At 25.3% G+C, this 27934-nt stretch overlaps 2 protein-coding genes across 8 annotated transcripts; both read left to right on the top strand.

Moving 5' to 3' along the window:
* The first annotated feature begins 1646 nt into the window (after nucleotides 1-1646).
* LOC145974642 (aminopeptidase N-like) lies at nucleotides 1647-14348 on the top strand. 3 transcript variants are annotated; one of them, XM_083104613.1, is made up of 13 exons: nucleotides 1647-1800; nucleotides 2280-2765; nucleotides 3494-3940; nucleotides 4149-4332; nucleotides 4823-4958; nucleotides 5203-5284; nucleotides 5936-6288; nucleotides 8426-8703; nucleotides 9171-9382; nucleotides 9528-9833; nucleotides 10366-10435; nucleotides 12494-12683; nucleotides 13132-14348. In XM_083104613.1, exons 2-12 carry the CDS (start codon nucleotides 2293-2295, stop codon nucleotides 12656-12658), a joined length of 2706 nt encoding a protein of 901 aa, XP_082960739.1. In that variant the 5' UTR covers nucleotides 1647-1800; nucleotides 2280-2292; the 3' UTR covers nucleotides 12659-12683; nucleotides 13132-14348. The 3 variants fall into 3 exon arrangements, with proteins under 3 accessions (XP_082960739.1, XP_082960740.1, XP_082960741.1); XM_083104615.1 differs by lacking the exon at nucleotides 1647-1800 and having other exon boundaries at nucleotides 2421-2503; nucleotides 2604-2765; XM_083104614.1 differs by lacking the exons at nucleotides 12494-12683; nucleotides 13132-14348 and adding an exon at nucleotides 10534-10810.
* Nucleotides 14349-17203: 2855 nt separating this feature from the next.
* LOC145974793 (aminopeptidase N-like) lies at nucleotides 17204-25873 on the top strand. Of its 5 annotated transcripts, none has more exons than XM_083104808.1 (12): nucleotides 17204-17759; nucleotides 18168-18620; nucleotides 18973-19153; nucleotides 19627-19762; nucleotides 20852-20930; nucleotides 21936-22276; nucleotides 23384-23658; nucleotides 24076-24290; nucleotides 24436-24473; nucleotides 24561-24729; nucleotides 24833-24902; nucleotides 25140-25873. In XM_083104808.1, the coding sequence occupies exons 1-12, from the start codon at nucleotides 17299-17301 to the stop codon at nucleotides 25344-25346; spliced, it is 2625 nt and encodes an 874-aa protein (XP_082960934.1). In that variant the 5' UTR covers nucleotides 17204-17298; the 3' UTR covers nucleotides 25347-25873. The 5 variants fall into 5 exon arrangements, with proteins under 5 accessions (XP_082960934.1, XP_082960933.1, XP_082960932.1 ...); XM_083104807.1 differs by having other exon boundaries at nucleotides 17204-17629; nucleotides 17708-17759; nucleotides 24436-24729; nucleotides 25140-25872; XM_083104810.1 differs by having other exon boundaries at nucleotides 17612-17629; nucleotides 17708-17759; nucleotides 18308-18620; nucleotides 24436-24729; nucleotides 25140-25869.
* Nucleotides 25874-27934: the final 2061 nt, after the last annotated feature.

The following is a 27934-nucleotide window of genomic DNA, read 5'->3' as shown; positions in this document are numbered from 1 at the left end:
ATATTAAAAGGGATATTAATATATCAAAATTAATATTTTTGAATTATATAACATTATATAAATATATTACATTATCTCATCATTTAATACAGTCTTTCTCTGATTGTTAGTTTTTCAAGATCAAATTTTAATTAAATGCAATTATTTGTCGTTATTTAATATTCGTCATAAGATTCGATAATTTCTGACGTCCTTTATGATGACTTTTAAACATTTCGTGTTCTGTGGGTATTATTGCGTTAGACAGCCTATATTATTGTTTTGCTATGATTACTACTTTTGTATTGAAGGAACTAACTTGTTCACCAGATAATAAAAAAGATTTGTTCGCAGACACTGCAACTCTATGTCGATTCTAAAGCAAATCTCTATCTACTTGAGATTAATATTACGTACATACATTTTGATTAAGACTTTTGCAATCCCTAGGCAATTTCGAGGAGTTAGCAATTGTATATAATATTCATTACAAATTATAAAATATTTTCAATTTCTGAAATAAAAGATAAAAAATAAGAAATATATTAAATTATATAAGTATGTTCTGACTCTTGTGTATAATCAGATTCAAATCACTGGGTGAATTCAATCCTCGAGATTAAATAAAGATATAATAATATGATTTTTTTATTTTATATATATACCATAATGTCATGTGTGCAATATGCATGTGTACAATAATGTCATATGTGCAATATGCATGTGTACAATAATATCATGTGTGCAATGTGCATGTGTACAATAATATCATATGTGCTATGTGTATGTGCGCAATAATGTCATGTGTGCAATCTGTATGTGTGCAATAATTTCATGTGTGCAATAAGCATGTGTGTAATAATGTCATGGGTGCAATGTGTATGTGCCCAATAATGTCATATATGCAATCGTACTTTTGTATCTTCATTTTTTTCGTGTATGCAATAATACATGTAGGCAATCGGGAATGTTGGCAAAAGAAGCTGTCGGTAAAATGTTGTGCGCAATCAAAGCAGTTGGCAATCGGGAATGTAGGCAACTGAAGCCCTCTCAAAACATTGGATCTATAATTCTTGACACATTTTTAGAATTGGCATAACAATAAATATATGGCATATATGTAAAAACTTGTAATGTGAAAAACTTGATAAATTTGAAAATTAATTATTTAAAAAGGTTTTATTTTTCGTTGGATAAATCTTTTTACTGGTACAATATTTTAACATTTATGTACACTTACAAAAATACGAAATTATATAACATATACTGCATAATTTGCAAAATTTATTTTTAAAATTTATTTCGAATTTTTCTTTTGAAATCTGCTTTTTGTTCTATTCATACAATAAGAAACTATTAATTCTGGACATTGATAAATTTACAAGTAGGGCCAGTAAATTAAGATATAAACGGCGTTGGATTGTTTGCTCATAGGAAAAAATATAAAAGTATAGAGAGAATACAATTTTTTAATTATTCTAAATTGAGTTTCAAAATTACTTTAAAATTTTATATATATATCAGAAAGTTGATTTAATCATATATTGACATTTTATTGTGTTTATTGACTAGTAAGACAAGTATTAAACTGATTTTATATTATTTTGATTTTCAAAGTTGTTTCAATAACGTGCTTATTATGATATCACATGTCGAACGTTGGCACTTCTCGATAGTATCCCGAAACAGCAAGATCAAGTTAATATAGATATATTTTCGATATTAATAAAATTTGGAATAATAAAGAGTTAATTATACTTAATTATAAATTATCTAATATGAAAAATTAAATTCTGATCGGCTGACATCATAATATACAAGGTAAGTTATAATAAAACAGAATACATAGCTATTTTCAAAAAGAAAAAGAAAATAAAATGTGTACATTATATACGTTAAGGACAAATTAAATAATTTCGAGGTACATATGACAAGCATAGTTATATTTCGTCAAAAAAGACAGTTTTTTCCATTATTAAAATTATTAAAAAGAGAAGATTCTAATTTGAGAGAGATTTGCATATTATTGTATTATTTTTGAAATGATCTCAGTTTAATTTAAAATTAAATAAAACGGTTACTTATTAAATGTGTTATTGTGATATGATTATATTTAATAAAATTAAATTAAAGCAAATGCGTTTATTAAATATATAATGGAAGATTATAATTCTTTTATCCTAAGGATATATTTTATTATTACAAGATGATATAATATTTTTTATTTACTTTTCTTTTATTTATATATAATAAAAGCAATAAGTCTCTTTTCTCAAGAAGGAAGGATGTTTATTTTATAGATATTTGAAACGAATGAGTGACATGGCATTCTTGAGAGTGTTAAGTTGCAATTTGATATTCATCGTAGCGATGGCTGTTTTTAATGATAATTTTGATTCTGTACCATTGGTGACACTCAACATATCACCGCTACATTACGACATCAAATTTATGCTATATGTCAACGACGATATATTCTACGGCGAATGCAATGTCAGCATTTATATTCCTTATAAAATGAAAGGTATATACATTTACACGGAAAATCTGGGTATAACTGAAATTATGGTAACAGAAAATACACAAATATCTAAAGGAAATGAAGAAAAAGTTTTTGCCCATAGACCTAATAATTTAATCTATGTCACTGAAACAAATGAAACCTACATTTCTTTTCCATATGATTTATCACGAGGATATCACACTCTAAACATGAAGTTTATTGGACTTTTAGCTGAAAATGGAGGCTTTAGAACTTTTTATATGAATCAACAATATAACAGAGTGTGAGATATTTTTCAAACATTAAATAATTAGCTATATATACTACACCATATGTAATAAATGCCTATATGTGTTTTGAATACCGTTTGTTTCTTGCTTCAATCTTTGCAAACAATTCGTATTATTGGTACCAAGACATAGTTTTAACATATATCGTATGGTTTAATAAATTATTATTTTTAAATACAGTTCTCTCTCTCTCTCTCTCTCTCTCTTAAAGTTCGCAAAAAATTGTCTAATAAATAATTAATCAGAAAAATCATTTATTGAATTGCGCAAGCATATATAATATTCCTATTATCAACAACTTTTTAATGCAAGACAGATTAATCATACATAAATATGATGGAATTTTAAATATTAAAATATATGCTGTAATATATTTCATATTATTATATTTACGTTATATATGCATATTCTAGAAAATATTGTGAATATATTGTTATGTACACATAAATATTATAATGTACATAATATATGTATAACATCATAAAGATATAATACATGTATAATATCATACAAAATTTTTACGATATATTATGTTAAATTATATACTAAAAACATAATGTAATAATAAAATTGTAATACAAAATATGTTACAACTATTCTTGAAGCATTATCCTTAAGATACATTAATATTTTTCTATTTCTATCTTTCTTTTAAAATTTCTAATACTTCAATAGTACCCGAAAAATTATGTTATTTAAAATGTATTTTTATATATGTTAGGTGGTTGACTGCAACGCATTATCAAACATTTGCGACTCGAAGATTATTTCCTCTTTTGAAGAATACTAGATATGTTAGTTATAACATTTCTATAAAGCATCATAAAAATTACACGGCTTTATCAAATATGCCCGTGCAGGAAATAAATATGGATGAAAATAATATGCAATGGACACATTTCCAAAGTACTCCCATGATGCCTGATTATTTCATAGCGGCGAGTGTGGTACATCTCGGCTTTATTCTAGATACAAGTCAGAATGTCAAATTGTGGTGCAGAACAGACATGATACCACCTATGATATTTGCATACACAGTTATTCTAAAAATTGCGCAATTATTAAAAAATATATTTCCGTATATCAGAAAAACTCCGGAAACAAATCATATTGCGATTCCGAAGTTGTTAGATGTGGAAGAGATAAAGTTGGGATTTATTCTTTATAAGTAAACATATTTTGATTTACAAAAAATACTAATTTCTACATTAAAACACATTATTTTTTCTCGATATTTAGTATTACAAAATTCGATATCTGTGTGTATTAACTGAAATATAATTTAATTGAAACATAATTAATTTATGATATAACTGATTTACATATTTATAACAGGTTTTCTCGACTTTATTATAATATTTGTAAATTATTTTTAGTGAAGCAGATATTATCTTTGATCAAGAAATAGATCCTGAGATACGCAAATTTGAAGTAATACGAATAATAGGACGTAAAGTGGTGCACGAATGGTTTTTTTATAATGCAATCTTTCCATATAAGTGGGATCCGTGTTTAAGCAAAGGTTTTGCTACATTCCTTGGAATCTACGCCGCCGATAAGGTTATTTTATATTTAGCGTTAATTCTTTTAATTAATTACGATCAGAGTGATATAAAAATATTAAGTATCATATGTATCCAATAAATCATTCCAAAATCTTTATAAATATTTTCTATCATTCATAATATACTAATTTAGATAGGAAGAAGATTCTTTTATAAAATTAAAATTTAAAATTTGTACTCTATAACGATATTCAGCCAAAACTTGCCAGAAAAGTAATAATATATTAAAATATTATAATTATATGCATTTACATATGCACTTTTAAATAACTTTAGAAATGCATAATTATTCTTATATATTATTACATATTATTACAGGTACTTTTGAATAAATGTTTTAAACTTAATAAGAAAAATTTAATGAGCGAATGTGCTTGTAAATATTTTTTTAATATATTATAACAGTTCTTAATGCGTATTGCTTATCTCTAAGCATTTCTTATGATTAAATATTTGTTTAATTATATTAAAATCTTTTCGTCCAGAGTTTTCCACGCTTTCGGATACAGGATATTTTTGTAGTTCAAATGCAACATGATGTTCTTCACTGGAGTACCAAAGACACATGGCCGCTTAAATCACAATTCAATAATTCGTTTGAATTACCTTGTAACATTAAAGGTATAATCAAGCAAACAATTCATTGTCATAAATTCTTTATTGCTATATATAATGTTAAAATTATAAGAAGGAAAATAACTTAGTTATGATTTATTTATATTATTATTTATATAAGTATTAACGTTTACCAGGAAAATTAAATTAAGATTAATTTTTATTTATCATATATAATTCAGTTATGTTCATGAATTTAAATTTATTTATACATATTACATTTTATATTTTACGATGTCAATTTTCGTAGTAAGCATTATGTTGCACACATTGCAAAATACATTCACCAAAAAGATGTTTGAAAATGGTATCAAAATATATTTACAAAAACAGTGAGTATAGATTACAATATAATTACATTATTATTTTAAACACATATCTTTAATGATAATTTAATTTTGCTCTTTTATATAATTATTTTTATTTTTTAATTTTTGATATGTATTTTTACTTCTCCATCTATTTTTTAATTCTTCTATTCTCTTTTATGCTTCTACCTTCTCTCTTTTACATTTAATTTCTACTAGTAATTTCAAGACTTGTTAATTTTATATTTTTTAATTTTTAATTTCTATTTTATTTTCTTCCACCTTATTATTATTTTAATTTTCTTTCTTATTATCTTAATCTTCTTCTAATTTTCTTTATTCTTTTTTTTATTTCTTCTTTTCCTACATTCCCTAATATTATAATTTTGTTTAGTTTTTTAAATCTTTTCATTTCTTTTATCTCTTTTATTTATATATTTCTTTTCGCGCTCCATGTGACACACTTATCTTTTTTACTTATTATTCTATTTATTCTTTTCTACTATTTACCGTTAATATTTTTCCTACCTTTCCAATTCTGCTTGATTTTATTCTTTCCCCCCTTTTTTCACTTTTACTTCTTCAAATATCTTAATTGTTTTTCAATATTTTTTAAAATATATATCTTCTTTTATTTATCTTTTTTTATCATTCAATTCCTGTTTGGATGTTTAGATACACAGGCATTAATGATTTCTGGAAAGTTATGCAGACTGTACTATATGATACATCTTTCGGAGTTAAATACAATTATAGTATACAAGACAAAATACCTAGTTGGGCAGAACTAAATCACTACCCTGTGGTAAATGTGAAAAGAGATTATAATACTTTCAGTTTGAATATATCGGTAGAAAATTTTAATACAAATATATCGATACCTGTAAGCATTACTACGGAAACGTATTTCGATTTGGTGAAAATTGTGCGTCCAGTATGGCTATTGCCACCACATATTTCAAATCATATGCTGACTTTCGACTCTGTAATTAAGGGTGACTGGATATTAGTCGATTCACAAGAAAGTGGTAAATATGAATCGATACATTTATTGTTCTGATATGTATTTTATAGATACATTTATCCTCTATCATATTTATTCAATTTTTATTTATATACAGGGTGAGCCATTTTAATTAACGCACGCAATTATTTCGGAAACAAAGCATTTTAGAGAAAAATGTTTCAGACAAAAGTTTTATGGTTTCGAGGGGGCCATAAGATGGTATCATTGGTTTGACACTGAAGAGTCATTTGAAGGTCACGTGAAGGTCACTTCAATTTTCTTAAATGGAACATCCTATATATTTTTACATACTCTTGTAGCTTATCTCGAGAGCTTTCCAAAACACTATAATTAAGTACCTTTTCGTTAAGTACTTTTTGAGTTATGAGGCTTGAAATAATTTCTTAATTTTACATAAACCGTAAAATATCTTGTAAAATATTCATTTTTCGATTATCTTACCTTAATACTTTTACGTACAAAATAATGAGAGGAATCAATTGGTGTAAAGAAAACACATAGTTGTTTTTAAGAAAAAATATGGAATTGTTAATTGCAAATTACATATTTTTTCTTCAAAACAACTATGTGTTTTCTTTAGACCAATTGATTCTTCTCATTATTTTGTACGTAAAAGTATTAAGGTAAGATAATCGAAAAATGAATATTTTACAAGATATTTTACGGTTTATGTAAAATTAAGAAATTATTTCAAGCCTCATAACTCAAAAAGTACTTAACGAAAAGGTACTTAATTATAGTGTTTTGGAAAGCTCTCGAGATAAGCTACAAGAGTGTGTAAAAATATATAGGATGTTCCATTTAAGAAAATTGAAGTGACCTTCACGTGACCTTCAAATGACTCTTCAGTGTCAAACCAATGATACCATCTTATGGCCCCCTCGAAACCATAAAACTTTTGTCTGAAACATTTTTCTCTAAAATGCTTTGTTTCCGAAATAATTGCGTGCGTTAATTAAAATGGCTCATCCTGTATGTATTTTTTAATTTAAAAGTCTAAAGTACATTAAATGCCATATAAATATAACTAACTTTATATGCGGCAAAATATGTATAGAGTATTTACAAAGTGTGCAAAAGATTTTGTGCTATTATTATTGAAATAGCATATCTTTATTCTTTCTATTTCGCGGCAAGTAAGAACCAAATGCAAATAGTAAGTCATCAAATATTAATTTTTCGATGAAACTGATTAATTGAGAACGAGATTCAAATTTTCCTAGGTCCATATACTAATTGTAAGTGTATATTTAAATCTCAATTCGAGATTTTTTATTCTTCTTTTCCCGCTCTTAAGAAATGTAGGCGAAAGACTCGGGTTCGATTCCCGATTCACCGAATCAACTCGTTATTCTTCTCGCCTACGCTTCTTCAGAGGTGTAAAGAAGGATTTGTCAAAAATTGAGAGTTAAGTCAATACACTTATTATATAAAGCAAAAAAATTATCCTAAATTCGTCTATTTTGTGGCCCTCGAAATTCGAATCAATTGATATATGCCAAACAATACTATGGTACATTAATCTCAAAAAACTTTGAAATGAAGCATAGGGGCAGTTTTGGAGATTCGAGGAATCAAATTGGCCAAATTCCCAATATTGTTCAAGCACAATAGATGCAAAAAGAAAGTTAAAAGTTAAGTTCTTTGTAACAGTAGGATTTTGATTGTAATTAAGCAGAATGGTTCTTTGACTGTGTCATATTAAAAATCCGATAATCTAAAATATGTACATACGATATAGTGTTACACGCAACAAAGCATGTAGTATAATTTGGTTATCATTATTGGTTATCATGAATGAAAATAAATTTAAATTGATATAATGCTTTTTGCCTCTATAAATACATTAATTTATCAATATGACAATTATAATTATACTGATAATCTGTAATTTACTTCTTGTAGTAGTCACAATTTCTAATAGATATTTCTTTATACGCTTTGAACATAATAAAAATACAGATACAGTAAAATATAACAACCTACAAATATAACAATTAACATATATGTATGTAACAATATACAAACAAATACACAAATATAACAAAAAGATATTTCAACAGATATTTCAAAGCATTACTTGATAAATTCAATCAAAACAATTTAATAATTTATTTATACAATTTATTTATCCACAGGATGCTATCGTGTCAATTATGACGCCGAGAATTGGAATAGACTTTCAGCATACTTAAACGATAAATATTTATTTGGACAGTTACATGTTCTCAATCGTGCTAAAATCATCGATGACACATTTCATTTTGTGATGTCAGGCCAACTTAATTGGACTGTATTCTTAAAAATTTCACAATATCTACGCCATGATACAGATTATATCGCATGGTATCCCATGTTCAAAAACTTGGAATATATATCGAATTTTTTTGCATTTCCAGAAAGCGCTCTTATAAAGGTATAAATAATAATAGTTTGTGTAAATAAAAAAAATGTGTGTTTTATATTAAATAATATTAATTTATATAAGTATAACAATTTATACACATTTATTTTTCAAAATTATTTTTGATAAAATAGACGAGCACATAATGTTTAACTCTTCAAAGTTCACGAAACAACTTCCGCTTCTAAATTTTTAATAAATAATTTTTAAACAATAATTTTTTTAGTTTTATAAAAAATAAATAATATCAAATTGCACAAGTAAGTGTAAGTGTAAGTGTGATATAATTGTAGTAACTGTAAGTGTAATATAATCATTCATTCATTATCATCTTTTTAATCGTAAGATTATTACTAAATTATTTGCATATTTTTTTATAAATAATAGCATACGTGCGTGCACGCACTCTTTCTCTTTTCTTCTATAATAAATAAATAAGCATATAAAGATTTTGTATATATTATTTACATAATTTTTAGGCGGAAATAAAACGACCATTAATTGAGATTATGTGGAAAATAGGCTATCCCAATTTTGAAGCAGGTAAAATCAATGAAAATACCGATCACATTTATTTGAAAGAAGAGATTGCAAGATGGTTATGTATCATGGATGATGCCACTTGCTTGATAAGAGCCAATTATGAATTAATGTCATATGTCTCAAATGATGATAAAAATTCATTATACAAGTAATTACTTTTTGCACTCTTTTTATTACCATCATTTTATAAATTTTTTCTCGTATCTTGTGAAATATTTTATAATTCATATGTAATCAAGATATATGATTATGAATTCTAATAATTTATTTTTATTTTATTTTGAATATCGTAGAATTTGGACGGGATGGAAAGAATGGATATTCTGCAATGGTTTGAAGGTAGAGAATAAGGATATTTGGAAAAAAGTATTTCTTATGTATTGGATAGAATCTGATAATAGTGTTTTAAAGTTCCTACCTTGCTCCAAAAATTCTCTTATCATTCGCGAGTATATGTATGTAATGAGATTTGACGTTATCACGGAAAAAGCAAGAGTTCTCCACCATATACAGAGTTTTTGTTCTATTATTGCAAGGCATGCAAAGGATAACTTAATGCTCGAATTCATATTAAGAAATTTGGTAGATATAAAACCTAGGTAAATATGATACTACTTTTTATAAATATACAGTATATACTTATACATAAAGATTTGCTTCATTTGCTAATTACACTATTCAACATTAATTTTGTGAAACGTGTATGAATATTCATTTTCAATGTATTTTTGCCTGCTGAACACGAATCCATTATCGAAATTTGGCTATCACGTCATAATTTTGAGAAAATGGCATCAAAGGGGCTAATTGTAAGACGATGGTTTTGAGAATTTTCGTGACATTGTACGATCGTGTGCACTGGTACCAAATTTTTTGTCTAAATCTTTTTAGAATGCCATGCAACAATGTAAACTTTCATATTTCAAATGCATTTGTTTGTGTCATGAGAACATTCGAATTCGTCGATTTGGGCTTTTTGATGCTATTTTTTTTAAATCTATGGTGTAATAATCAGATTTGGAAATCGTGTTTATCAAGTAAAAATACATCGGAAATGTTTACATTCGAGTTACAAAAGAAATCAAATTTTATTGGATCATGTTATGTAAATCTATTACTTTGTTTTTATAGGGAAATCAGTTTAATTACAGCATTAACTATAATTATTAACCACGTATATTCTAAGGAACAAATTAAAAAGGTAAATTTTAAAATCTCATATGCATATGAAAATTTGTGGACACACATACTTGCATAGAAATATAATTGTTTATTTATTCCTTGAAACTTATCTATCAGTATATACACACCCGCACCCGCAGCCGCACCCGCACCAATACATAGTGTTTTGGAAAGCTCTCGATATGAGCTACAAAAATATGCAAAAGCAGGGTGTCCCATTTAAAAAGTTGGAGGTGACCTCCAGGTGACTCTTCAAGGTCAAACTAATGGCACCATCTTATGTTCCCCTTGAAACCATACAACTTTTGCCTGAAACATTTTTCTCTAAATTGCTTCGTTTCCGAGATATAAATTTGTAACGCTTTATGTGGGCCATCCTGTATATTGTTTATATATTCCTTGAAACTCAATATAATTTATATATTCCTTGAAACTCAATATAATTCAAACAGACGGTATATATATATATATATATATATATATATATATATATATATATATATATATATATAAAATATAATTCAAATAGATTCAAAAGTAAAATATAATTCAAATAGACGGTATATATATATATATATATATATATATATATATATATATATATATATATATACCGTCTATTTAAATTATATTTTACTTTAATTCTTCATATTTCATATCTTTTTATGATGTATGTATAATCGCTAACAACATTGAAAAATTTATATATAAATTATAAAAGTTTTTCTATTTTCTTTCTAATCTCTTATTTTTGTTAGTTTTGAGTTTTTTCTCTTAATTCAATGAAATTTCGAAAAACGAATATAAAACAATTTCTCTAATGGGTTTATGAAAACAGTTACACTTGCACGATATTGTTATTTAAGGCGCTTTCAAAATATACAGAGGTGTCATTCTTGTCTAATGCTGCGTTTTTCAAAAAGTAACAACAAAAAAATTTGTAAAATATATACGTCTTCTGCGAGCCTTCTAAATAAAATCTAAAATAATAAATTTTCGAAATAATTTACTTCAATATATTATTATTGCATCGTATGAAACAAAATGCTTAAAGTGCATTGATATAAGAAAATAATTATAACTTTTAAATGAATGATGTAAACAAAACCAAGCTTTTTCGAGAAGATAGTTGAGACTTAAATAATGAACCACAAAAATATACTACATTAATTGATTAAAATTAGATGCTTAATTTTAAAACATAAAGTGTCGTAATTTTTCAAGTATCAAAATCGGTTCTTGTAAATGAAAAATGCTTTCTATTTGTATCAAAATGGTGTATATCGGTTATTTACATTTAAAAAATGTTTTGTAAAGTATGTATGTACAAAATTTTCATTTTCATTTGGTCTTTTTCGTTTCAAAAAAATTGAATGTCTTACTTTGTAGCTGTAAATTTTCACAAAGGAGGTATCTTAAGTTTTTCAACTTAAGATACCTCCTTTATGAAAATTTACAGCTATAAAGTAAGACATTCAATTTTTTGAAACGAAAAAGACCAAATCAAAAGAAAATATATTTAAAAATATTGTAAAAATAAGCTCTTGAAGAAAAATAAAAATTCCCTTTTCTTCACGAAAAGTATTCGCAAAGCGTATAGAAAAATATTCTTTATCCTCGAAAGAGTTTGCTTGTTTGCTGTTCAGAAAGAAACAAACGGAGATAGTTGATGCTTTAACTTTTATTTCCTTGACTTAACAATTCTGTTTACGGATGATAGCGATGTACCGTTAGCTCCTTGTGACTCACTAATACTATTAGAAATAGTCAAAAAAAAAAACGCATGCATACGAAGTAGTTTTAACAAATATTTTTTTTTAAATAAACATGGAAATTGATTTCAAGAATAGTCTAGTGTGCTCTCTGATAAATTGTGATTATGATGATCAACACGATGATGAGGTTTATATACTTAGATATATTTAATTATTAATTTCTTATTAAGCTTATTTATTTTTATACATACATGTATCACTACTCTTATCCTAATTATGCTAACAGCCAGAAATTATGAAAGATATTTACTGTACAAAAAAAAACTACTGTTGAAAATAAATGTTAAAATAATCTGTTTTAGGTGAATAAACATTTGCTTTTTAAGACGAAGTATAAGGAAAATATAATAATATACATAAAGCGCAAATTAGAACTACGTTGGAATCAAATAAAGATTCAGTTGTATGAATTTCGACACTTAGCGAAAAACATGGAAGATATTCTTACACAAAGCTTGGATAATTAATCAAATCAGGAAGATATAATGAAATGTAATGCATATACATATTTATTTTTTAATATATGAACAGTTTTTGTATTTTTATTTATTTATTTTGTTTAAAAATATGTATTCACGTATAAAAGATACATATATAATAAGTGGCAATATAGTTATTGATTCATAATAAAAAGTTAAAGAGTTAACGTTTCTATTCAAGAGCTTTCTACTCAAAAGGATACAGGATAGTAAATATTATCGCGTCTTCTTTTTTTTGCAAGTTTTTTACAATTTGCGATTTTGCTTATAATTTTTCTATTTTTTAAAGTACTACTTGTATGCGATAATTAAAAAAGAATATTTCTTTCAAGATAAATTGATCTGTTTATGTAAATCACATATAAAATATTTCACAACAATCATACAAATTTTATAAAACATTCTTAAAATATTAATCATAAAGACAGAGAGTTAATGCTTAATCATAATTATTTTTATAGAGCAGAGTATGAGACACAATGTGCTGGAAGATGTAACTTTATTCTACTTGATAAAAGAAAAGCATAATATAAAATAGAGTTAATGAATGAGTGTCAAATAATCGTTGCAGCAGAAATAATACATTCGATTAAATAATGCAAAAGGTAGAGAGTGACCTATATCTGTGACACTATATACAAAAAGGAACTCGAGGAAAACAGAAAAAGGCAATCATAGTTTCAACTATAGCGGCGCAGTAGTGGTAAAATAAATCCCTAACAATTTTTCATGATAACTATAATAGTTCTAGAAAAGAAGAGAGTAAAAAAATGAGCAAGCGAATGATACATAAATTAAAATCAAAATAAATAAATAGATTAAAATAAAATGTCAGAAGTTCTGTACTGAATTGGATTCAACAGGTTGATTTGGTTTTTTGATTGACTTAACATTTCTTTGTTGAATTTAGAATTTAAGAAGAGAGTTTAAAAGTTTGTTGTCAGATTAAGTTCAATACAGATGGTATACTGATTATTCCATTCAAAAAATTTACAAATTACATATTTTAATTCTTCTAATTAATAGAAAGATTTTATAACGTAAAAAAATAATTCATAGAAAATGAATTAAAAATTGAGTTTATATTAAGATTATCAAAAAGCTTATATGTTACACATTTAGTATGTTATTCGAACTGACATAATATAAATTAATTATTAATTATTATTAAATATATATGTGTTTGTCTATGTACGTATAAACATGTAATGTGAAAAATTTGATGAACACAAGAGGACTGATTATCTATAAATATTATATCTTCTTTTTATTCATTATAGATATATTATCTTAGTGTTCATGAAATACTAACAAAAATAATGTTATACAAATAATATTATAAAACATTATAAACATTATATAACATTATAAAATTTGTATTTCAATATTTATCGTGTATTCTATTAAATTCTACTTCATTTATTATAAGAAAGAAGAATTATTAATTTTAGACAATCAATATATTAAAAGTATTTACATATCCCTATCATTAAATTGCGGCACAAGCGATGAAAAATTAATAGAAAAATTGTACACAAATTGTAATATTGTTACTGTACAATACCAATGCATGTGCTCATTTTGCAATTATTTTTAGGATAGAAAGTTTATAAAAATTACGAATATATTTTACTCTATCTACGATAAAAATATGCATTGTTAATAATGTCTATAAAAAGGTTCACTCTTAAAAAATAGAAAGAATAAACTTTGCAAAATCGTTATGTGATTTCATACCTTGAGAAACATATATTTAAAATAATTTTAATGTAAAATTTTATAATAAAATTCATAAGTAGTTTATAAAGTTTTAATTGAAATTTAATTGAATGAATATTCCAACAAGAACAGATTTAAAAATAATTTTTAAAAATCAGTTCTTCATAAGAGATCTCAACACTTTAGACTTTTTACAATCAACTAAAAGATCTTCCCGCACGATATATAAAAATGTATGCGAGCAATGAAGTTGAGAATTACAACTTGTCCTTAAAATTCCTTATATTCGCACCATGGAACTTCATTCGATGTGTTAGCTCATCCCAGAATGTCATTCTCTCTCAGAGAAGATTATTATCCATAATAATCTTAGCCGAATTTCCTATGTATAGATACTACGGTGAAGACTTGTTTTCACCGGTTTCCTATTCAGGGGAATTAACTTCGTGATCTTCGGTGTTGGATTTCTACAAGAGATTTTTATTATATTATATATTTTATTCATAATCTTTTTTATATCTCGACGTATATCAAAATACGTCTGTAAAGAATTAATGGTAATTTTATTTTTCCTGATTATAATAACTTCTTTTCAATTATAATTTAAATAACTGAAAAAAGAGGAGATTAAAAAATGAACTAACGCTTGACATATAGATTAAATGTTAAATAAATAAATTAGAATCAACAATTAAAAGGTTTATACTGGATTAGATTAAAATTGGTATCAACATTTCTTTATCGAATTTAGATCAAATGTACAATTTTGTTATCAGAGTAAACTCAAAACAAATAATACTGTTTTCTCTATTCAAAACTTACAACTAAGTATATGTTTTAATTCTTTCGATTAATATCAAGATTTTTTAACGTAATAAATTATTCTCTTAATTCGCAAACTGATCTGACGCATCTAAATTTTCATTTTAAGAAACAAACATTTTTTTAATAACAAGTTAATTATAATGCATATGATATCAATACTTAAAAATTTTAAACTAAAATATCTTTAAAAGATTAAGAATTAAAATTATATCGAAATTATTAAAAACTTTAAGTCCATAACACTTTTAGGATTGGTATAATAGTAAATAATGGCATATACGAATAAAAACCTGTGTGTGTGTATGAAAAACTTGATAAATTTGAAAATAAATTATCTTAAAACGTTACATCTTTACTTGTACACATTCTTTACCAGTATAATATTTTACCATTTACGTAGTACTTATACAAAACTATGAAATTATATAACATATACTTTATGATATAATTTTGCAAAATTTAATTCTATTTAGTTTTTCTTTTTATCTATTTTTATTTTATTTATAAAATATTTTGGACATTGAATACCGTAAATCTACAATTAGAGCCAATAAATTAAGATACAAACAGTGATGGATTATTTGCTTATAAGAAATAAATAAAGGTATGGATAGAATACAATTTTTTAATCGCACTAAAATGCATTTTAAATATTCTTAATTAAATATATAAAGCAGAGAGTTACTTAATCATGTATTAGCATTTTGTTGTGTTTAATAACTGATAAGACATATTAATCTGGTTTCATATTATTTTGATTTTCAAGATTGTTTCGATAACATGCTTATTATGATCGCTTGTCATTGGCATTTCTCGGTAGTATCTCAGAACGGCAACAAAGAGAGAGGTCAAATTAATGTAGATATATTTTTAATATTAATAATAATTTATAGTAATAAAGTGTTAATTATAATCTTAATTATTATAAAACAACTAAATTCTGCTGACATCATAATATACGAGGTGAGTTATAACAAAACAGGATATTTAACCGCTTTCAAAAAAATAAAATGTGTACATTAGATATGTATTGAGGACAAATTAAATAATTTTAATATACATACATAACAAACAGTATAGTATTTTTCTTCAGAAACAATCATTTTTTTCAAAATTATCGTCTTAATATAGATAATAGAGGAAACAGATTTTAATTTCACATATGTATGTATTATTATATTATCTTAGAAATGAATTCAATTTAATTTAAAATCGAACATCTAATAAAAAAATTTTTATTAAATTATGCCAATGTGTGATTAAATCTAATTAAGTCTAATTAAATCAAATTGAATTCATTTTATACATTGCATTTACTGAAATATGTACTAAAAATTTATTCTTTTATCTTAAAGCCAGATTTCTTTAATAAAAGATTATGTAAGATTTCTCATATACTGTTTCTATTTTACACGTAATAATAGCAGTAATTAAAGAAAATTTTTTACTATAACTATGGAGATAAAAACTTATATAAAAAAACATAATATGTTAAATCATGATAAATTTGAAAATTGATTATCTAAAAACGATATATTTCTTTTCTTCACATTTTTACTGGAATAATATTTTATCATTTACGGAACGTAAAAAAAAATGTTATTATTATGTATAATATGTTACACGTCATATTGCGAAACTCATGTCAGTTGAATTCTTCTTTCAAAATCTATCTTTTAATCTATTTATATAATAAGAAGATATATTAATTTAAGACATTTAATATAAAAAGAGCTTACAATATCTGGCCAATTAATTAAGATACAAAGGCAATGAATTGTTTACGTAAAAGAAAGAAAATAAAAGTATAAAATACAATTTCTTGGTTGCTCTAAAATGTTTTTCAAAAATAATTACTTTTAAAATCAAATATATGTTGCGGGGATTAATTTAATCAAATATTGTGTTTATTGATTGATAAAACGCTTATTAAACCTGATTTCACATTATTTTGATTTTAAAAGTCGTCTTATTGACATGGTTGTTATAATGTCGAGCGTTGTTATTTCTCGGTAGGGTTAGGTTCCCAGAATATGAAGATCAAGTTGATATAGATAGAAAGAAATTTAAAGAGAAAAAGTGGCATGGCATTCCTAAAAGTGTTAAGTTGCAGTTTAATATTCATCATCGCGGCGGCTCTTTTTATTGATGAACATATATCCATACCGAAACTCGACATATTATATCCGCAACTTTATAACATCCACTTTGTACTAGATGTCAACTACGATATCTTCCACGGCGAATACAATGTCAGCATTTATATTCCTTATGAAACGCAAAATATATACGTTTACAAAGAAAAACTGTCTATAATTGGAGTTAGGGTAACAAACGATACACAAATATCTAAAGAAAATAATGAAGAACCTTTTGCCCATGAGTTTAATGGATCTGTTTATAATACTGAAACACGTATAACCACCATTTCTTTCCCGTACAATTTATCGTTAGGATTTTACACTCTGAATATGCAATTTATTGGACTTTTAGCTGAAAATGGAGGCTTCAGAACTTTCTATATGAATCAACAAAATGATAGAGTGTGAGTAATTTTTAAAACGTTAAATATTTAAATGCTATAATTACATTAATTTCCTGTTTCAATTATTTGCAAAGTATTCGTATTGTTATCAAAGCATGGTCTTAATATATGTATAGATATATGATTTAATAAATTATTATTTAAACATAGTTCTCTCTCCCTCTTACAGTTCGTAAAAAGTTGTCTGATAAATAAAAAGTTCAGAAAAAGCATTTTTTAGATTGCGGAATTGCAATATAAAATATGTTACTACTATTCTTTAAACATTACCGTTGAAGATGTATTTTTTCTTTTTCCCGTCTTCTTGCTCTTTATCCTTTTTTTTCTATTTTTCTTTGTAACTTCTAGTACTTTAGCAGTAACTGAAGACTTTTTGTGTTATTTAAAATATACTATTATATATGCTAGATGGTTGGCCGCAACGCATTATTACAAATTTGCGACTCGAAGTTTATTTCCACTTTTAAAGGACACTATATATGCTAGTTATAACATTTCTATAAAGCATCATATAACCTACACGGCTTTATCAAATATGAATAATGTAGTTTCACCGCAGAAAGTAAATGTGGATAAAAGTAATATGCAATGGACACGCTTCAAAACTACTCCCGTAATGCCCGTTTATTTCCTAACGATGGGTATAGTTCGTCTCGACTGTATTGTAAGTCTGAATATCAGATTGTTCTGCAGAAAAGACATGCTACCGCATATGAAATTTGCACACACAGTTGCTACCGATATTGCGTGGTTCTTAAAAGAGAAATTGCCGAATATCAGAAAAACTCTGCAAACAAATCATATCGTGATTCCGGAGTTGTTCGACGCAGAAGAGATAATGTTGGGATTCATTCTTTATAGGTAAACATTTTTTGGTACAGGTAAATATATTTAGAGAGAAATATACATCAAAGTATACATCAAAAAATAATATTTTTTCTCGCTACTCAATATCATAGAATTCAAAATTATGTATCATTTTATATTTGTAGTTCTAATAAATAATAATAATAATGTATCATAGTTCAAGATGTATAGTAATTTTCGTATGTGTGTGTGTTTGTAAATGAACACATAATATATTATTTCTTGTTTAAAGCAATTATACATTTCTTTTTTATCTATTTAATTTAATTTATTTATAATATAACTAATTTTCATATTTATAACAGAGATTCTCAACTTTATCGCAATATTCACGAATTATTTTTAGAGAAGCAGATATTATTTTTAATCAAGAAACAGACTCTGAGATACGCAAAATTGAAATAGTGCGAATAATGGGATATAAGGTGGTGCACGAATGGTTTTATCATGCAATCGATCCATATAAGTGGGAGCCCTGGTTAAGCAAAGGTTTTGCTACATTCTTTGGAATTTACGCCGCCGATAAGGTTATTTTATATTTATTTTATATTAATTATTTCAATCACACACACGTAATCAGAATGACGTAAAAATATTCAGATTTCTATGTACAGAATTTAAAAAATTCCTAAACATTTGTAAATGTGTTTTATCATTCAATAAATACTAACGTAATTTACATCGGAATTTTATTTATAAAATTTCTATAACGCTAATTAGCTACAACTTACCACATAAGCAATATTAAATTATAATGTCATAATTTATATATATTGACATATATACTTTTAAATAACTTGAAAAATACATAATTTGAAATGATATTATTGAATATCATTAGATACTTTAACAAATTTTTTTTAATTTAATAAGAAAGATGCAATGAACGAATGTGTATAAATTTTGTTTAATATATTGTACAGTTCTAATGTATATTGTTAATGTGTGAGCATTTGTTTTGATTAAATATCTATTTACATTAACATTTTTTCGCGCCCAGACATTCCCACATTTTCGGATACAAGATTTCTCTATGATTCAAATGCAACATGATTTTCTTCATTGGAGCACCAAGGACACATGGCCGCTCACATCGGAATTCAATAGCTCTTTTCAAGTACCTCGTTACATCAAAGGTATCAACATCAAGCAAATAATTAGTTATCGATAGATTCTATAATGCTACATATAAAAATATTACAATAAAAAAATAATTGAGTTGTTTTATATATAAGTTAGTTGTTTTATATAATTTATTTATTTTATTGTTTCCATAAATATTAATATTTACCAGAAAAATAAAATAAACTTTTATTTATCATACAAATAAATTATACCCTTTTTATATATATATCCAAATGAAGAGAGATGTATAGCAAAGGACCCCGCGGAATCCTTATGGAAAATGGCTTTCGGTCAAATGTTTCAAAACTTTGCAAAACGATAGTTCTCAACATGTAGATTAAAAGTGTCCATGGGCATGAAGCTCTAAAAATTCGAGATTTTCAGCTACAGCCATCCAAAGTGGTAGATTTTTGAAGGAGTTTGAACCTATAAGATTGATTTTTAGGCCAGAGCTTCGCACTTTTTTGATTGCATATTTGTATAGTTGCGGTCGAGAGGTTTCCAAAACACCCTATGAAAAGTTTTTTACATTGGGGAAAGTGAAAGTTATAAGTCCTCAAAGTTTAAGAAACATAGGCATGTAGGAAGCATGAGAATTATCAAGACTATCTGATTTATGATTTTTTGTGCTAAGTAGACTGCCTTAATTGTGTGTGTGTGTGTGTGTGTGTGTGTGTGTGTGTGTAACAGATTGAAAATATATACATGTATTTGTTATTTTATCCTCCTTTTTTTAAATACAGGCTTGGAACTGTCAATGGGAGAGTTACCTTTTTGTTTTTCTTTTGCTTTCTTTGTTTCTACAAAACTTTTGTATTTACTACTTTTTTGTAAAACCTCACCCAACTAAGATAAGCTACCGTTGCCGAACTTCGGAATATGCTGCAGAAATTCAAAAATCTACCACATTGGATGGCTGTAGCTGAAAATCTCGAATTTTTAGAGCTTCATGCCCATGGACACTTTTAATCTACATGTTGAGAACTATCTTTTTGCAAAGTTTCGAAACATTTGACCGAAAACCATTTTCCATAAGGATTCCGCGGTGTCCTTTATTTTATTCATACTGCATTTTTACTTTATAATGTCAATTTTCGTAGCAAGCGTTATGTTCCGCACATTGCAATATTTCTCACAAGAACCTTTCCGGTATTGTATCGAAATATATTTAAAATATTGGTGAGTAAAATACAGATTACAATATGATTATATTATAAATTTAAATATATTTCTAAGTGATTTTTTAAATTATGGTTTCTATAATTATTTTTTAATTTTGGTTTTTATAATATATTATTTTTTATTTTATTTCTTAATTATTGAAATTTAATTTTGTTTACTTCTCGATCTTCTTTCTTATTCCTTTATTCTTTTCTGTGTGTCTAATTTTATTCATATTTAATTTTTACTAGAAATTTTAAGACTTGTTAATTTTATCTTTGTTAATTTTTACCTCTTATTTTCTTATGTTCGTACCTATTATTATTATTTTAATTTTCTTCTCTATTTATCTATTATTTTTCATCTTCTTCCAATTTTACATAACTTCTTTTTTTATTTGTATTTCCGTTTTAATTCTTGTTTTTTATATTTACTCATATGTTCTCTACTCGTGCCTTTTAATTCTTTTATTTTTATTTCTATATATTTTTCTATATATTTTTTTATTACTTTTCTGTGACACATTTATCTTTTTTAATTACTATTCTATTTATTTTTTTCTGCCATTTACTCCATAAATATTTTCTTATATCCAATTCTATCTAATATAATTTACACTATTATTACTATTGCTCTTCCATTTTACTTCATCCTTTAAAAATATTAATTGCGTTACAATATTTTTCTTAAAGAGTTTGAATGCCAAACGGTGCGACCGCGCTCCCTCCCCGTCTAGTACTCAAAGTGCCAGCGGATCAATCTGTAAATTCATAGTAATTGCATGCTCGGTTTTTGTCGATGCGTGTAATTTAAACACAGTACTTTTACTACTTATGTTCAAAAGAATGTTAGAGTAATACTAAATTCGAAGAGACAATAATTACTGCTTATACGTAAAAAACAGCGCAATCGCGCCGCTCGGCATTTTTCGATCGAATTTCTACAAAAGTCCGTGGCACTCAAACGGTTAAGATATATCCTTTTATTAATTTTTTGTTATTATTTATTTGTTTGGATTTTTAGCTATACAAGCAGTAGTGATTTCTGGAACGAAATTCAAGCTGTCATGTATGAGTCATCTTTCAAAAATGAAATGAAATACAAATTAAAAGACAAAATAACTAATTGGACACAGCTAAGTCATTACCCTGTAATAAATGTGCACAGAGATTATGATAAAAACAAATTGGATATATCCGTAGAAGATTTTAATGCAGATATACGGATATTCAACATTATTACGCAGACCAGTTTGAAGAAGATTTTGATTGCATTGTGGCTAGTACCACATATTTCGTACCATTCACAAATTATTACAGATTTCGAGTACTATTATGACAGTGTATTGGTCAATTCACAAAATGGTAAATATCGATATTTATCGATATTTATCGATAAATTTATTATAATTTTAGATATGTAGCTGCTCTTTGCAAATTCATACTTTTTCTTAAAAATAATTATTTGTTTTCCTTATACCATTGATTCCTCTCATTATTCTATGCATAAAAGTATTTAGGTAATCAAGAAATAAATATTTTACGAGATGTCGTATAGTTTTTGTGTAAAACTTTATCAACTTAAAGTATAAAATATTTCGTAAACTATTCAATTTTTGGCTTACAAATTTTTACGAGAAATATTGTAAGGAATTGATTTTATAGACAAATTATATATAGAATAGTTCCATTTAAAAAAAATTAGGTTGACCTTGAGTTTTACACTCAAGCTCCATATAAGGTTTTAATATTCCTATCTTCATTCCCCCCCCCCCAAACTCTATAACTTTTATTTGAAACTTTTTTTCCAAAACATCTATTTTTGAATTATTACTGTGTAAAAGTTAAAGTAGATACCATATATATGTAATTCAATGTATATATAATTCAATCTATGTTATTTAAATTATATAAGTAGCAAATATTTTTATATATTAGTTAGAGAACCTTTTTCTTAAGTATCCAACTATGCTTAAAATTATTTAATATTTAAAAATTTAATTATTGGATAATTTAATAATTATATTTAATTGAATATGATAATCTGTAACTTGCTACACATACACATGTATAAATCAATTAATGTTTTTACCTGATTATTTATATTTAATTAATTACATCTATATATTGTATTATTATAATTAAATTTTACGCACGATGTAAAGATGGTACATACATTAAAACGTTGCACACAACGAAATATATAATATGATTCGATTATCATATTAGATTATCATGAATGTAGTCAAAAAGAATTTAAGTTGACATAATGTTTTTAATACATTGATTTATTAGAGTGACATAATTTAATATTGTCAATCCACAATTTGCTTCTTATAATAATCGCAATTTTTAATACATATTTTATACGCTTTGAATATAAGAAAACAAAAGATATTTCAAATTATTAATTGACAAATTAAAAAAAAATTTAATTTAATTCATTGATAGAATTTATTTATCATATAACAGGATGCTATCGCGTCAATTATGATGCCGAGAATTGGAGAAGACTTTTGTACCACCTGAACTCCAAATTCTTTGGAACCATACATGTTCTCGATCGTGCTAAAATCATCGACGACACATTTCATTTTCTGATGACAGGTCGAATAAATTCTACTGTATTCTTGAATATTTCACACTACCTGGGGCAAGATACAGATTATATCGCATGGTATCCTATGTTCAAAAACTTGGAATATATGTCGGGTCTCTTTGCATTTCCAGAAAGCGAACCAATAAAGGTATAAATAATATCAGTGTGTAAGTAAAAAAACGTGTGTTTTATGTTAAATAATTTATATATTTATATTAACAACATACACAACACACATTTATATCTTAAAATTATTTTTGTTAAAATATAGATGAGTATACATAATGTTTAACTCTCCAGATTCACGAAACAATAATATCAAATTTAAATAATTAGGTGTATTGTAATTACGCATTTATTACTATATTTTTAACTTTATAAAAGATTGTTATTTTATTTGCATAGCATTTTAAATAACAGCATGTGCGTGCGCACAAACTCTATCAATTCTTCTATAATACATATATAAATATAAATATATATATATATATTTTATATACATAAATTTTAAAATATATTTTTATATATTATTACAAATTTTTATATATTATTTAACAATTTGTAGGAAAAAATAATGCAACCATTGAATAAAATTTTAAGCAAAATAAAATATCCCGATTTTAAACCAGATAGAATCATTCAGGAGAGCGTTTTGACTAAACGTTTGAGGCAAGATGCTGCAAGATGGTTATGCACTTTAAGTTATTCGTATTGCCTTTCAATAGCCAATGATAAATTAAAATCGTATCTTTTAAATCGTAACGAATCTTCACCATACAAGTAATTACTCTGCAATTATTTTTCAATTACGATCATTTTATAAAAACATTTTCTCTCCTATCGTTGTGAACATTTCATTTATGTGATCAAGATATAAGATTAAAAATTCTAATAATTTATTTTTATTTCCTTTTGCATATCATAGGATTTGGACGGGATGGAAAGAATGGACATTCTGCAATGGTTTGATGACAGCAACTAACTATACTTGGATGCAAGTGTTTGATATATATTTCAAAGAATCAGATCATAGTGTTTTAAATTTTTTAGCTTGTTCCAAAAGTTTTGAAATTATTTTCCAATATATGCATTTAATTATGGGTGATATGAGAACAAATATCGATAATATAAACAGATTTTGTACTATTGTTGCAAGTCATGCAAAGAATACTTCACTACTTCATTACATTTTAAATGATTTGGAGAGAATAAAACCCAAGTAATGAGACTACTTTTTTATAAATATGTAATACTTGTGCAATTATGAAGATTTACTCCATTTTCTTTATTATATAAATAAATCTATTATTTCGTTTTTATAGAGAAATCAGTCTTATTACAGCATTAACTATGATCATTAACTATGTATATTCCAAAGCACAAATTAATGAGGTAAATTTTATACATTTATATGTACACATGTACATGCACATGTATATAATTGTTTATTAATCTCTTGTTTTCAATCTCAGTTATCAATATATATACTGTCTATCTAAACATATTTTAGATTTATCTGTTCTATCTAAACATATTCTAGATTTATCTGTTCTATGATATATGTATATTCTTACATTATAAGGCAAAATTAACATTTACATATTAAACTAAAAAAATAATTTATTTTAGATAAAGAAATACATGGAAATTAATTTGAAGGATAATCTGGAATTTGCAAGAGAGAGTATTAAGAGAGAGTATTTGCAAGAGAGTATAATAATGTATGTAAACCGCAAGTTAGAACTACGTTGGCATCAAATAAAGACTCAACTGTACGAATATCGATATCTTATAAAAGACTTTGGTGATATATTTAAGGAATACTTCGCTGATTAATCAATGAAACCAGGAAAAGATAATGAAATGTAATGCATGCACATATCTACTTTTAATATATGAATAGTTTTTGTATTTTCATTTATTCATTTTGATTCAAAATATGCATTCACGAATAAAAAATACGTATATACGATAACGACAACAAAGCGGTTGAGTTATAATAGAATAAAAAGTGTTAATGAGTTCCATTTAAATAGTGATAGTAAACATCATGTTTTCTGTCTTTTGCAAATGTCTTATGCCATTTTTCTTACAATATTTCTATTTTAAAATATTGTGCGCAATAACTTAAAAAATACGTTCCTTTCAAGATAAATGTGTTTATGTAATGCACATGAAGTTTTCACAATTATTATACAAATTTTATAAAACATAAGATAAATCTTAAGATACTAATCATAAATTCAAAGAGTTAATGATTAATGACAATTATTTTTATTGAGTAGAATATGAAACACAACGTGCTGTAAATTAAAATCAAATGCTAAATAAATAGATTGAAATAAAATATCAGAAGTTCTGTATTGAATTAGATTTAACAAATTGATTTAGACGTAACTTAATTTCTTTGTCAAGTTTAAAGTTTAAAAGTTTTATTGTCAAATTCAATACAGATTAAATTCAATATAGATAGTATTAATTATTTTATTTGAAAATTTAGAACAAATATATATTTTAATTCTTCTAATTAATAGAAAGACTTTTTAATGTAAACAAGCAATTTATTCCCTTAATTTGAAGACATTTAAGGCTTCTAAAGTTCTAAGAATGATGTCAAAAATTTATCATGCTTGCAGCATGCAAAATATCAATGGTACTTCGTCATATGTAATGTATATGCGGCAAATATTAGAAATCTGTAATTTGATGTCTTTAATAGAAAATGAATTAACAATTAAATTTATATTAAAATTAACAAGAAACTTAAACGTTAACGTAAAACGTAACGTAAAATGAAACGTAAACACATTTAGTATGTTATATATTCGAATTGATATAAAATAATTATTCATTATTTATTAAATATATATGTATGCGTGTCTATGCATGTATAAACTGTAATGTGAAAAATTTGATGAACACAATAAAATATGTTATCTATAATCATCTACATTATTTTCCTTCTATTCGCAGATATATTATTTTAGTATTCACGTAATACTGACCAAAATATAATATTATAAAATTTGTTTCTTTTTTGGGACTTCTTTTTTATTCTATTAAGCTTTATTTCTTTTATTATAAAGTAAAGATTAATTTTAAATAATCAATATATTAAAAGTATTTAAGATCATTAAATTATGATACAAGCGATGAAGAGCTATAAAAAAATTGTGCACAAATTGTAATATTGTTACTGTGAAAATTAATAATACTAATGCATGTAACCATTCTGCAATTATTTTTAACAGAAGAATTATAAAAATTACGTATATTTTATTTTATCTACCATAAATATATGCATTGTTAATAATGTCTATAAAAAAGATTCAGGTTTAAAAGGTAGGAAGGAACTCTACAAAAATATTATGTGATTTCATCCTTGAATAAGTATGTATATAAAATAATTTAATAAAATAATAAATTTCCAAATTATATTTTTATATTTTGTATTTTTTTTGCTTCCTTAATTTATTTTTATAGAAATATACAAAGCGAAATGTTCAAAGTGCATCAATATAAGAAAAAAAATTATAACTTTTAAATAAATGATTAAAAAGTATACTATATTAATTAATTAAAATTAGATTTTTAATTTGAATCATGAAAAGTCGTAACTTTTCAAGGATCGAAATCGTTTCTTGTAAATAAAAAATGCTTTCTACTTGTATCAAAGTAGTCATGTGTATATAAAAGTAGCCATATATCGTTTAATAAAATATTTCAAAAAATATTTTAGAAAAAATGTAATAAATGTGTAAAAAATGGAAAATGTAGGGTATCTCCTTTACAGAACATATTGTAATGTATTCCCGGAAAAAAAGATATTTAATTCTTGCGCTTAAACTAAATAAAATATATCTAAAAGTACTGAGAAAACAAGCTTTTAAAGGGATCCCTCAAGCGTACTTTTTTACCGACAAAAACAACATAATTTTCGGAAGTGTATCATTTTTTATTGCCTGTATAGAATTAAAAATCCTTCTACAGAATTGAAGTATACACGCAAACGGACACGTGAAAACTCATCATCTTGAAATTTAAAAAGATTGACATATGTCAGGTTCGGTTGCCCGAAATCTTGGTAAGTATCTGGACAATAAAGATATATATATATATATATATATATATATATATATATATATATATATATATGTATATATATAAAATAAATAAGTTTATATTTTTAATAATGGAAAATAAAAAAAAACAATTAAACGAAATTAAAATTAATTTTTATTTCACATTTATTGAAGATTTTTAGGTGGGTGATTAATGACATTCTTTTTTATTTAACTTTACTGATACTCCTGCGTCGAACCGTTAAACAGTAAGTAAGGGTTTCGACAGCTGTTTTATGAAATTAAAGCATAAAATATAATCCACGCGTGTTTAAATTATTAATTTTATAAGCCTCTTACAAT

Source organism: Camponotus vicinus, unplaced genomic scaffold (assembly GCF_025532165.1).
Source record: "Camponotus vicinus isolate PSW18456_S1 unplaced genomic scaffold, iyCamVici1.0 SCAF_7, whole genome shotgun sequence".
Lineage (NCBI taxonomy): Eukaryota > Metazoa > Arthropoda > Insecta > Hymenoptera > Formicidae > Camponotus > Camponotus vicinus.
Note: the sequence above shows the minus strand (reverse complement) of the source record. Positions and strands in the feature narration are given on the sequence as shown.